Source organism: Theileria orientalis, chromosome 2 (assembly GCF_000740895.1).
Source record: "Theileria orientalis strain Shintoku DNA, chromosome 2, complete genome".
Classification (NCBI taxonomy): domain Eukaryota; phylum Apicomplexa; class Aconoidasida; order Piroplasmida; family Theileriidae; genus Theileria; species Theileria orientalis.
Window position 1 is genome coordinate 1,546,355 of NC_025261.1, and position 12,570 is coordinate 1,558,924.

Below are 12,570 nucleotides of genomic sequence, written 5' to 3' on the forward strand. Positions count from 1 at the left end.
TTAGCTTACATTTATAAAACTGGCTATATTATATGTAATACGTGTCGCTAAATTAGTTAGATTCCCCACACAGTAGAAGAATAAATAAGAATGTAAACTTGAGATTTACAACAATAAATACAACTGTCGTTAGGTGTATCTGAGATAATTTATTGGCCTTTGCGCCTTTTGTAGAATTTGACTGTCTGTTTGTGCACCTTTCTCTTTTTGGGTACGTCGTTTTCGAACCGAGTGAATCTGTCCTTTAATCCTTCTTCCAGTTTACTTTTGACATCATCTGATGCCATATCTAAAGGAAGCTCCCCCTTTTTATTGTATTTTTGTCTGGCTCCTAAAATTTTACTGTTAACACATGTGATTGACTTTAATATCAAATATTATCAAATTAGCACTATTCTCGTTCTTTTTTTACCAATTTAATTTATATTTACCTTTATTTATGAGAAATATAGCACACTCCACGTGTCCATTCGATATTGCAAAATGCAACTAAATATTATTATAAATCTTTTATCAGCCTTTTCTTCGAGCGGTTATTAAGCTAACAAATACAATATTTAATAATATCTGTGATTCTAAGCAGTGTGGGACTTACTGCAGTCATACAATTGTTTGTTTGTGTGTTGATTTTGATCCCGTGTTTGCACAACTAGAACACAGTCATTCGAGAGTTTAAAGTGTGAATATACTTCCTAGGAAGTTAAACGTACCAATTTAATAACTTCAAGGTGACCTTTCTGTGACGCGAAGTGTAAACACGTCATTCCGTTTTTTGCGTGAGATTGTACATTTGCGCCGTACTTAATGAGCAGTTTGGCGGCTTCTGCGTGCCCTAAAGAAGATTGAGGAATGTGTTCTGGAACCTTCGTAGCAGGCGAGGTGAAGAGGAGTCCTAAGAAAAGTTAACATATGTATTCAATGTTCGTGTATATTTTAGCGCCGCAATTTCAAATGGATAAAAACACACCTGTCAAACGAATCTCTCTTATCTATGAATGAAGAGTCCAATTTGAAGCCGGCCTTCTCCAATTTTGCATCAGCGACGTCCTCGATAGAATCCTTCTGTTCTTCAGCAGTCTCCAGCAAACTCAAGTCTTCTACAGTTTTCCTGGGCTTCAGAAAGATATTATTCATGTTTTCGCGTCTGTTTAAGTTGTGTAGACCGGAATTGACGTGGTTCGAGCCGAACTGCAGCTCCCCCTCTTCATCCTCTTCAGAGTCCACCTTCGGCCCTCTAGGCCTACTCTTGGTAGTTTTGGCTGTTTTTTCGGCCATTTTGCTGTTTTTTTTATGAAAGCCGTCCAATAGCTTCTCTAGAAGAACACAGTTGTTTGCTCTAGATAAGTTGTGTAAAGCGCTCATTTTTACTACAGGACTTATAGATTAGTATTTTACAAATATTAAAAGGTACAGTAACATATGTTTCAAACAACGGAATAAACCCAAAGATTTAGTTCATTCCTAAATGTGAATCCACACAAAAGAGGTTCAAAGACATTGGGGAGTTCACCAGTCTGTAATTTCCGCCGTTTCTAGCAACCATTGTGCCAAACAAACTTTATTAGTGCGTTATACTATCGTAGTGTGTATTTGAGGCATTCAAGAGATTAACCTAGAAATCCTGGTGAAGTACGTCCAGCTGCTTCTTCAGCTGGATATCCCATAACGACTTGTAGAATCCCTTCATCTTCAGCAGGTCCTCGTGTTTTCCCAGTTCGATGATTTCGCCCTTGAACAGGACTAGGATTAAATCTGAGTTGACGATTGTCGATAGTCTGTGGGCTATGGTCAGCGTGGTCTTCTTGTTGACCAGTGCTGCTATTGTTTTTTGTATTTGTGATTCCGTTTTCGAATCCAGTGCGCTCGTGGCTTCGTCCAATACGATAACTGGTGGGTTTTTCAGGAAACATCTTGCAATGCTCATCCTAAATGTTATTTATGTTGCGAGTTTCTAGTATTTCTGTGCCTAAATAACTAGCTTTGCCTGAATCAATAACATTGGCAACCATAATGACTTTGGTAACCTTTTTGCCATAACTATCTATGCCACTCATAGCACCGGTATCGGCATACCATAAATATCTAAAAGCGTCTGCTATATACTTACCTCTGTTTCTCTCCTCCCGATAACTTAATTCCTCGTTCTCCCACCAATGTGTCCAGCTTGTCTGGGTACTCCATGACTCTGTCGTACAGCTCTGCCTTTTTCAGTGCTTCCCAGATCTCCTCGTCTGTTGCGTTTAACTTTGCGTACTTGACGTTGTTTCTTATTGAGTCGTGGAACAGTATTGTGTCCTGTGAGACTACTCCCATTATGCTCCTCAGGCTCTTCTGCTTATACTCCTTTATATTCTTTCCGTTGATCAAGATTTGTCCCATAAGTGGGTCATACAGTCTTGACAGCAGTCTGAATATTGTCGTTTTTCCTGTTCCTGTGGGACCCACGATTGCTATTGACTTATTCGCTTCAAGTTTAAAGTTAATGTTCTTCAGCACGAGTGAGTCCATTGGGCATCCTGTGGTACTATATGAGAACGACACGTTGTTGAACTCTATGAGCGGGTCATTGACTTCAGTTAGATTAACTTCCGTTGCCTCTTCGTGGTCAACGACAGTACTCTGAACAATTGATTAGAAACATTGATTTGTTATGTACTGGATGCATAACAATCGTTTAAGATGGGTAACTAGCGGCCGTAGTCACTAGATTACAATAACTACTCTAACTGCTTCTACCTAATTCACTTTCTTACCTTCATCTTGAGCAGAGATGCTGCGTCGTAGAGTCCTACCATGGACTTAACTATTGAGCCGTAGATTGTTCCTAGAATGTGTAGTGGTCTGAAAATTCTGAACAGATACGTCTGTATGACCATAAACGTTCCGAGACTCGCGTTGCCCTTTAAGATCTGCAGAATTCCCACTACGAAACACAGGAAGGTTGTCACTTGTCTTATCAACTCCTGCCCTACGTTGATTATTGACAGGCTGTTGAGCACTCTCAGGTTAAACAGCTCATACAGGTACACTGCCTTTCCGTACTTCTTCAGCTCAAAGTCTTCGTTTCCGAACAGCTTCACTGCCTCGAAGTTATTCACTGAGTCGTTTGCAACTGAGTGCATTTCGTTATCCTTCTGCGCCTGATCTTCTCTGGTCTTCAGCCTCCAGTTCGTAACGAGCACTGTGAACACAAAGTATACAATCAGTCCTATATAAGCGTTATTTTTTGTCGATTCCATGACTTTACCATCGCCGCGGTTAAACATTGTAATATTTTTCATAAGCCAATTCTTATTAACTGTAAAGCTACGATACTTAAGATAACAGTAACACTCATTTTATGAACACTCACCTACTAAGAGTATAATACCCAGCAAGTAGTTTTTGTATACAGTAAAGAATACGATAATCACCACTATTGACTCCAAAATGGTTGGAACCAGTGTTATAACAGCGAATTGTGAGAGTTCACGCATACTTTCACAGCCACGGTAGATTGCTCTTATTGTCTGGCCGGTCTTCGCACTTGTGAACCAATGATAGTTCATGTGATGGACGTGTTCGAATAAACGGAGTGACAAGTCATTTATTCCAATATATTGTACCTGAATTAACGTTATCCACTGATTACATTATTATTTGGTACAGTCAATTTCTTATAGGTAACTGTACCAATCTAAGTTACCATAGCTATTCTTAACTTATTAGAAATAAATATCCTAATTTGAATAGTTCTTATATATTCTCTCCACTTACATATCGATAAGTAAAGTTTCTCAGCTCATCGAAACAAACTGATGCGAATATCAGTAGTACATATCCTGTCAAATAGAGGAGTGATTTTTTCATGTTTTGGGCTCCAAGCTCAGTTATACACCAACCGATAAGCATTGGTGCAAATATTGCCAGGGCCTTTCCGATCAGAAGGGAGAAAAGTGATACAATGATCAAAACTCTTAAAAATATATACGGTCTACTGGTACACTTTGAAGGCCAAAAAAGGGGCATCAACAACTAAAAATACATATTATTTGGTGAAATCAACTATTAATCAACTACATACTGAGATATATGATTTTAATCTCAAGTAAATAGTGGTATTGGAATCTGGGCCAATTAAAGTTATGTACAGATAATTTTTTACTGTATATATTACAAATATTTATTCCTACTTTATATCAACTTACTGAATAAATTTCCTTTTTGGTTGGCTTTTCACGAATCTCCTCAATCGTGAGACTGTGGTTAGAAGCAGAGCGGTTTCTGCTGTATCCCATAACGCACTGTCCCATTCTTATAAAAACTTAAAAACAAAATGTTATGGTACGGTATTCCTTTGAAAAATGAATGAAGGATAAAAATTTTACTTAATATTAATCTAACAATGACGATCTCGCCGTTAAGGTTAAAAATGCTAGTTTCAGCTTGATGTAATTACAATCACTTAAATTACTTAGTGAAGAAACACTACATTAAAGTAAGAGCAATTGGAAACTTGGTGCTTTACATTATTCGACTGGTGTACTTTTTTGTACTCAGGGATAGTCTTAGACGTCACCATTTGAGCGAAGACTAAAACAACAAATTAAAATATTTTACTTCAATAGATTACTTTAAATTAATTTTTAAATGGATGCAACTACGTTGTTTCCTGAAAAAAAGTCAGGCTAACCCCGACCACTCCGAGAGTTTTTGCCAAGTATATCTCGAATTCCTCTACTCTATCACGTACAATTAAACATATTAAATTAGTCTCTTTAGGCTGTTGTTATTGCTAATCATAACGTTTTTTATGTGTTCCAGTCCCGATTTGTTGAACTGTATCATTTCCTACACAAATGTTACATTTTTTCCTTTTTGTTCTCTCTCGTCTATCTTATTCGCCTACCAGGTAGTTTGAGAGTATCTGCGGTATCTGCTTCTTCAGTTTGTGTATGTTCGTCTTGTTGTTTACGAACTGTTTCAGGTATACTTCACTGATCATCAGTGACACGTATATCAAATACTCCAGGTTGACCACGTTCCTCCTATTTCCTCCAGTCCCGTCTGTACATATTCGTTCGATTTCTCGCACTTACCTTTAAGGTATATATCAAAAATGTCAATTATGCTTTGCAGCAGCTACAAGCTCTTATTATTAATGCTAGTTTACCTGCTCAATGTTTATGAATGGCAATGACAGCAGCATGTTGTAAACCAGGTTATAATTAACGTTCCTCAGTATATTGTTGATGTTCTTCAGCTTTTCGTTAATGTTCTCATCGTCCAGCTCCAGAGTCTGAATGCAATTTATCTTTCATCCGATCAATACGCCTTAATGCCACTAGTCACTGCCGCCTAATTGCCGACAGCTTCTTTATTTACTAGTTACAGGCCACCAACCTCAATTAGTTGCTCCAGTGTGCTCAATACTTTACTGTTTAAGTTCAGTTCCTTTGACAACTGTTGATCCTGGAGCTTCTCGTGTTCCTCCTCGACGAATATGAGGTCATTGCTGATTTTATACTTCGACACACAGTAGCAGTTGTTTCCTACAAAGCGCGTGTATTACCATTGTCTGGGTGAATTTATTGTATATGTACGTATGTGCTTATTTATCCTTAAGCGTATAAACATATGTGTGCGCCATCATGTATACATGTGCTTTTAACTAGGTAACTATATACTGCTAATATTATTCATAACACACCTGTTATATAGAAAAACTGGTTATATGTGCTCATTTCTATTAGCGTTAGTGGGTAGTTGAAGTTACTTATCTCTGTTATCAGCACATGCTCGTCACAGTCGTACAGCTTCACCTTGTTATCGTGGCTAATACTTATCAGGTAGTGAGTATTGTTCAAGAATTGAATCTGCACATAACAATTAGCCTTTTACCATGCAATTAGAGTAACTGCTTTAACTGCCTACTCCACTATAATAACTGCTTTAACTGCCTACTCCACATCTATATACTGGTAGTACTAGTGCCCACCAGGCGGTAGATAGTACTACCTATTATTAGAAACAGCATTAATCTTAATTTTATGCTTATCAACTACCTGTGCGACTGTTTTTGAGTGCTGCAGTAGGCTCTTCAGTATGTTTCCGAACTTAACATCCCATATTTTAATCGTCTTATCCAGCGACGCTGACGCTAGCAGTATCAAATCTGACGATACTGCCAGTGACGTCAAGGGCAGGCTGTGACCAAACAGCGTCGAGTATATCTTCAAGCTGTTGTAAAATGCGATTATTATGTTATTGTTCAGCAGTCCCAGGTACACATACTTTTCATCGGCCTACATTCGTGTCATTATCCAGTATACATTCTCAACAGCATACCGTATACCACAAAACCAATACCCGTAACTACCATATCCAATACCCATAACTATCATAACTAACACCAGTATTAGTATCTAACTACTACAGTAACTTAACCGACTACTTTTATCAATGTAAACTACTACAGTAACTTAACCGACTACTATTATCACTAAATTAACTTAATATTCTTGCGACATCCATACTTACCTGTGAGTGTGTTATTTGCTGATTCGTGTTCAACTCAGCCACAAGACTCCCTGTGCTCAGGCTAATCCTTTTAACCCAATTGTACTTAAACACTATCAACAGCGCCTCCTCCTGGTTTTCACTCCTATAATACACGTTGATTATCTCATTTTTGAGGCCATCGCCGGGGTACTCCTCCGTTCCCAGGTGCTCGTTTACTATATTATTCAGTGACGTCACTAGATAAAACCCGTGGGTGTTAATGTTATACAGCAACAGTCTATTGCTCTTCAACACCAACAGTATGTTGTTATTGTTCACAAACACCACCTTCGTCACGTTATGCACGTACTCCTTGTCTCTTTCTACTGGCGTCACGGCCTCGCCTTCTTCTAAGTTGTCAATTTTAGTGTAGTAGAAGTGGTTACTCGTGTAGTTAGCCACGTTGTTATTCTGTGTGTTGAATATCATCATCTTAGTTCTCGAGAGTGTCAACAGTTTCCTGTTGTCCGGTGACAGTTTCATCAGCTTAACACTACTGTTGTGGTACTTATTCAGCCTATACAGCTTTTCAAACAACACGCTCCGATCCTCAGCACTCTCCACCTTACCAGCATCAGCATTACCATTAACATTATCATTAATATTAGAATTAGTACTAGCATTACCATTAGCATTATCATTAATATTAGAATTAGTACTAGCATTAACATTAACATCGGCATTTGCATCAGAAACATCTTCATTGGCGTTTTCAGCATCCACTTTATCAACCACTTCTTCCTCACCCTTTTTACTATTCAACTTTTTATTCCTCATCGCATTTGATAATGCTTTACGGTTAAGCTTATATACGTTTGTTATATTATTGTTATAGTTAATCACTGTGTAATAATTATAAATTTGAATACTATTTATGGCATTTTCATAATCATCCTCTACATCTTTATCGTTGTAATGGCCACTACTGTCAACATTCACATCCTCATCTATATCAGCTGTACTAGTACTACCAGTAGCACTAATATTCAAGTCGTCTCCTATATTATATATGTGTAATAACTTATAGTAGTCTCCGTGTGCGTATTTTTCTTCTTCATCAACATCCATCTCATCGCCTTCTTTATTGGCGGCATCGGTGTTATTAGCTGTAGTACTTGGTGCTCCAACCTCACCCTCGTTGACTTCATTCGTCAGCAGTGATTTCAAATACTTGTATTGCGACCTTAGGTTACTCGGCATATTACCCTTATCTATCTTCCTGTTCGTCATCTTCAACACCTTTTTAAGCTTATTTATTTTTACCTTTAACTTTTCATTGACTCTTCTAAGTCTTTTATTCCTTCGCACTTCAACTTCCGAGTCATTCAACAACTTGTACGTGTATATGTGCTTGTTGTACGCTACAAACAGCAGATCTATCCTACCATCGTCGAGGGTGGAACTACCTCTGGCATAGTCTCCAGGTTCCCTCGCCATGTCATCTGATAATCCCCCTGTCGTTTTATCGCCAAGTACTTCACTTCTTCCACCGTTTACATCCAAATCCATGCTATAGTTAACGGCTTTGTCGACGCCACCTATCCCCGTGACATCTGGGTAATATGTAACGTGCTGTAGGTATTTACTCTTCAGGTAGTTGTGTTGATTTTCAATTTTATACAGCAATCCCACTTCGTTCAGGTCCTTGATTTTATAACAGTGTATGACATTATTGTTCTTATAGTTTACGTATAACTTATCCTAAACCAATATCAGATACAACTTTAGTAATATCTATACTACTCCTAGTCATACTAATAGATACCTCTATACATCTATACTTTGTAAATCCCTTAAATATTCTACTTACCGAGCTTATAATGAAGTGGTTGAACTGCAACAAAGGCTCTATTATTGTATTTATGCACGTTTCATTGATTATATCCCATATTTTAATCATATTATCCTTCGACATACTAAATATGTATCCCAACTCGTCCTTGTTTTCCAGCTGGTTTTCCTCTTTGATCTCATTACCAAACGAACCAGGCCTACTTTTCTTACTAATATGTCCTGGCCCTTTTTGATTTTTATTTTTTTCACTGACTATTAGCTTATCATTAAAGTAATAAACTGTCGACAGTATAATATTCTTGTGTCCCTTCAATTTATACAGTAATTCGCCGTCAAACACGCTCCAAACCAATATATTCCCGTCGTTACTTCCGCTGATCAGCAGCTCTTCGTTTACGCTAAACCATATTCATGAATGTGTAACTACATTACCTCAGTGATAGGCACGTAATCGCCGATTTATGTCCTATAAGCACATTATCTTCGTTTACTATCAACACTCCACTGTTATTTAAACCGTTACTATTATTTATTTCTGCTAAAAGCTCATTCGTATATAGGAATCTTCTTATTATCCCATCTTTGTATCCAACAAACAAATACTTGTAGTCCGACTCCTTTACTTTATTACTTTTTGAATTATTTGTTAATATAAAACAAACAACAAGCGATGAAGGATTATATTCGTCCTTTTTAAAGTCAAATTTGATTTTTATTTCATTTAATTTACAGTTCCAAAGGCTCACGGAGTCATCGGTACCTTAAAATAATATTATTTAAGCGAATTAAATGTGGATACAAATTATATAGTTAAATAACTAAAGAAATAAACCTGAAAAGACGAGTTCTGGAGATAAGGATTCTATAGATTTGCAGAGAGGAGAATTAACGGTACCGAATGTAGTTTCATGTAAATACCGTAAATAAGACTTAACCATTTTTAAAATAATTACGAATACACCGATTAATGTACATATAAATTAATTTTATCTGAAATTAGTATGGTCGAGGGAACAAGAAATATATACACTATAAAGATGCTAAAAAAGGAGATTCCTGGGTATCTTCTATATCAATATAGGAATAATGATTTAAAAATGAATATCGTGTAATTTCATTATCAGCGATTTTAGCCATTATTAGCTTTTTTGCTAAAAAGGAACATCTTCTCAATTTTTCATTTTTAACTGAAATAAATCAAACGTTCATTAATTTTTATGTAATTAAAAATATATTAAATCGATAGAAAGGGTTAATATTCAAATGTGTCAGGTGTTTCAATGTTAGTTATGATTAAATTAAATTTACACAAAAATGTCAGTTAATTTAACAATAATATTGCCGAATGAACAGAAATTAATATTTTAAAATAGAAGTTAATATTGAGTTAATATGCACCTTTCGTTATCTTGACTTCCATGTCTATAATAGTGGGTACCTTTAATACACGCAGAGGACCAGAATTTGTGTTTATCTCATCTTTTATGTGTAAAATATGTTTATATAAATTATCGAATAATAGAAACACTAAACTTAATAAATAAAATTGTTTCGGTGATATAATTGGTGAAATGTTACAATCAAGTGAAAATATCGGAACTGATCACACACCTGACCATTTAAGCACCAGTAATGATAACAATGATGTGTTAACACAAGAGGCGAATGAATTGTGTGAGGAAATTGGGGAGTTGGTGGATTCCATATACACTAATTTTACTGCCCAGGAAAATGTGGACTACAACGACGCTCAATTTGGGGCGAAATCATATAATTTCTGCAGCAATGAAGCTATGAGTAACTTCAGCTGCTGTAAAAATAGCACTCACTGCAATGTGTTGGCTAATGAGCTGATGAGGAAGCAGATTGAGAAGGAGAAGCTGGTGTACTGCAACGATAAGTTAGACGAAATAAGAGGGATGCTGGAGAGCTTCGGGGAGCCGGAGCGGACCGATAAAAGGAACGGATCTGCCTGGGAGATCGACGATAACTACTTGCAGCAGTTTCAACTGAAGATGAACGTGAAAAACCAGCAAGAAATTATAAAGAATAAGCTGAGTAAGGCTAACAAGTTAAAGTTGTCAGACTACTACAAGATCCATTTCAGTAAGTCAAGAGCTAACACGTCTCCAGACTTCAACATGGTAAACGGAAATGACGGAGTCCAGAGCAGAATGATGACCAGTCCCTGGTCGAGCAAGGTTACTAGCAACCACAGTGTTCCCACGAGAGTTGATACAACTATGAGCCACAATACACACAATACTGGAAATAACGGCCAAGTCAACGGCATGAGTGGTATTAGAAACTATGTCACCAGCAGTAGTAAGGTGTTCAGCCAAAGTCAACGCTCTTCGCGAAGTATGTTAAACAACAATGTCAGTGACAGTGTCCAGAACTGCTACACTAGCCAGGGCCCCTCTAACCTGTATCGTACCAACATGGTGGGCACATGTAACAACGACGGAAGTATGATGTATGTGAGAGGGACCATGAAATTGAACTCTAACGCACCCCAAAATGGTGCGTTCTGCTCTGGTTTTGCGAGGTTCAATGCGAACAAGCACAAGAAACCTATGATGAGCAGGGAGACCATGAGTGGACTGAGTGTTCCCTACGCAGTTGGTCCAAGGGCCAACTACGGCTTCTGCGGAAGAACGAATGCTCCAAGTTACGATTTCGGTAAAATTAACCACAGTAACTCGGCGAGCACGTGTTACAGTAACAGCTATTACGGAGAAGACGACCCTGCCTTAATCAGCAGCATTGGCACCGAGGACGATGACAGTGCAGTTGTACGTGCCAGCTGTATGGGCCTGAGCAGTGCGGGCGGTGCGAGTGGTAATTGCATGGGCTTTAGCACTGCTGGAGGTGCAAGCGGCGGCCTGTTTCGTGGCTGTTTTAGTGCCAATGTCGGCACTACCACCAATACCCGCGAATTTGATGACGACATAATCAGCAATGTCAACATCGGCACTACCGCTGGCCCTGGTCGCAGCAGCAGTAGAATGGGCGTCGCTACCACTGGTGCCAGGAGCATGAGTCAGATGGGCAGTCGAACGATGGATACCACGAGTTTCGGCGCTGTGGGAGGAAGTAAGAAGATGGGCACCAGTGCTTTTGAGGACCCGAGGAGAAAAGTTGGTAAAGTTAATGAAGTTGGTAGTGGAATGAGTGTTTGTGCCACCTCAGGTTACGGAGCTAACAGTGCCGACAACAATACCAACACATCTAACAAGGAAGAGTCGCAATACTACGAGTTCGAGACCATAGATGACCTGATGGAGTACGAAAACGACGAATACTACTGCGACTCGATGGGTCCGCTGCCACAGTTAACGAACAGCAACGATGAGTTGCTAGATAAGTTGTTTGAGGGCAATGAACCGAACACAGGAAGCACACCGCTGGCAGTGCCCTACTTAAAGGGAGGACTGGTCACTACGCCAACAAACACGCGAGCGACAACTAACGGCAATAACGCCAATTACACATTAAATAATAGCACGAATTACCCGAGTAGCCCAACTGGAGGACCCAGGAACACCGGTAGTAGATTCGCAGTCGACAGGGAAGTAAACGGAGGGGAGATAAGTGACGATGGTGACGGAACGACTGGGGAGGTGGCAAGAGAGAACAGCAAGGAGGAGAAGCAGTGCAAACACTTCTACTACTATAAAATATATAACGGCAGGTGTGGCGACGGTAAAAGGGAAGGAGGCACGAAGAAGAAATGCCGCCACGGCCACAACCACAGCCACAGCGGCGACCAGGACCACAAACATCGCCACCACCACCATGGCCACTGCAGCCACCACCGCCGTTCAAAGGAGGAGGATGAGGAGGAGGAAGGCAGTGAGCCTGAAGATGCGAGCTTCGAGGACTCGAGCGCCGACAGCGCCGAGGTTCTGCGGTTCAGCCGCTGCAAGCCTGAGGGAAAAGGCACCGTTAAAGTGGGCAGGGCTGCCGGTAGAGAGGACACGGTCTACAAGGCGAGAGTCATCTGCCCAAATGTACAATAATGTGTTACAAAATACAGGGACGCAAATGCCTGCACACACCTACTGATATTGTGAGAATATGCATATTTTACAGGCCATTTGTTGCCGTATAAATAATGTTAATGCGTAGTGCATATTGGTGAGTAAAATGGAGGTAATGGCTGACTGGTGAGAAGCAAGGGTACGTGTTGACCCCGATGCGAGATTCCACAGCTAAACCTGTCATTCTCACACA

The 12,570-nt window shown here is 39.2% G+C and overlaps 8 protein-coding genes across 8 annotated transcripts; 4 read left to right on the plus strand and 4 right to left on the minus strand.

Annotated features, from left to right (window-relative positions):
• Positions 1–149: 149 nt before the first annotated feature.
• On the minus strand, positions 150–1,543 carry TOT_020000732 (serine/threonine-protein kinase ripk4; the record flags this gene model as incomplete). The annotated part of the gene is made up of 6 exons (XM_009692482.1): positions 150–331; positions 432–489; positions 711–832; positions 864–892; positions 968–1,367; positions 1,480–1,543. The coding sequence occupies 6 exons, from the start codon at positions 1,541–1,543 to the stop codon at positions 150–152; spliced, it is 855 nt and encodes a 284-aa protein (XP_009690777.1).
• A 69-nt stretch (positions 1,544–1,612) lies between these two features.
• On the minus strand, positions 1,613–4,292 carry TOT_020001085 (ABC transporter; the record flags this gene model as incomplete). The annotated part of the gene is made up of 6 exons (XM_009692483.1): positions 1,613–1,925; positions 2,108–2,619; positions 2,754–3,208; positions 3,353–3,605; positions 3,757–4,014; positions 4,188–4,292. 6 exons carry the CDS (start codon positions 4,290–4,292, stop codon positions 1,613–1,615), a joined length of 1,896 nt encoding a protein of 631 aa, XP_009690778.1.
• A 23-nt stretch (positions 4,293–4,315) lies between these two features.
• Positions 4,316–4,576, plus strand: TOT_020000734 (hypothetical protein; the record flags this gene model as incomplete). Its single annotated transcript, XM_009692484.1, has 2 exons — positions 4,316–4,328; positions 4,458–4,576. The coding sequence occupies 2 exons, from the start codon at positions 4,316–4,318 to the stop codon at positions 4,574–4,576; spliced, it is 132 nt and encodes a 43-aa protein (XP_009690779.1).
• A 57-nt stretch (positions 4,577–4,633) lies between these two features.
• On the plus strand, positions 4,634–4,738 carry TOT_020000735 (hypothetical protein; the record flags this gene model as incomplete). Its single annotated transcript, XM_009692485.1, has 1 exon — positions 4,634–4,738. One exon carries the CDS (start codon positions 4,634–4,636, stop codon positions 4,736–4,738), a length of 105 nt encoding a protein of 34 aa, XP_009690780.1.
• Positions 4,739–4,743: 5 nt separating this feature from the next.
• Positions 4,744–9,272, minus strand: TOT_020000736 (uncharacterized protein; the record flags this gene model as incomplete). Its single annotated transcript, XM_009692486.1, has 12 exons — positions 4,744–4,830; positions 4,889–5,027; positions 5,181–5,293; positions 5,383–5,531; positions 5,690–5,855; positions 6,012–6,284; positions 6,520–7,946; positions 8,127–8,241; positions 8,306–8,473; positions 8,588–8,732; positions 8,767–9,094; positions 9,167–9,272. 12 exons carry the CDS (start codon positions 9,270–9,272, stop codon positions 4,744–4,746), a joined length of 3,216 nt encoding a protein of 1,071 aa, XP_009690781.1.
• Positions 9,273–9,335: 63 nt separating this feature from the next.
• On the plus strand, positions 9,336–9,446 carry TOT_020000737 (hypothetical protein; the record flags this gene model as incomplete). Its single annotated transcript, XM_009692487.1, has 1 exon — positions 9,336–9,446. One exon carries the CDS (start codon positions 9,336–9,338, stop codon positions 9,444–9,446), a length of 111 nt encoding a protein of 36 aa, XP_009690782.1.
• A 459-nt stretch (positions 9,447–9,905) lies between these two features.
• Positions 9,906–12,356, plus strand: TOT_020000738 (conserved hypothetical protein; the record flags this gene model as incomplete). The annotated part of the gene is made up of 2 exons (XM_009692488.1): positions 9,906–11,957; positions 12,165–12,356. The coding sequence occupies 2 exons, from the start codon at positions 9,906–9,908 to the stop codon at positions 12,354–12,356; spliced, it is 2,244 nt and encodes a 747-aa protein (XP_009690783.1).
• Positions 12,357–12,423: 67 nt separating this feature from the next.
• TOT_020000739 (hypothetical protein) lies at positions 12,424–12,561 on the minus strand (the record flags this gene model as incomplete). The annotated part of the gene is made up of 1 exon (XM_009692489.1): positions 12,424–12,561. One exon carries the CDS (start codon positions 12,559–12,561, stop codon positions 12,424–12,426), a length of 138 nt encoding a protein of 45 aa, XP_009690784.1.
• Between the last annotated feature and the right edge of the window lie 9 nt (positions 12,562–12,570).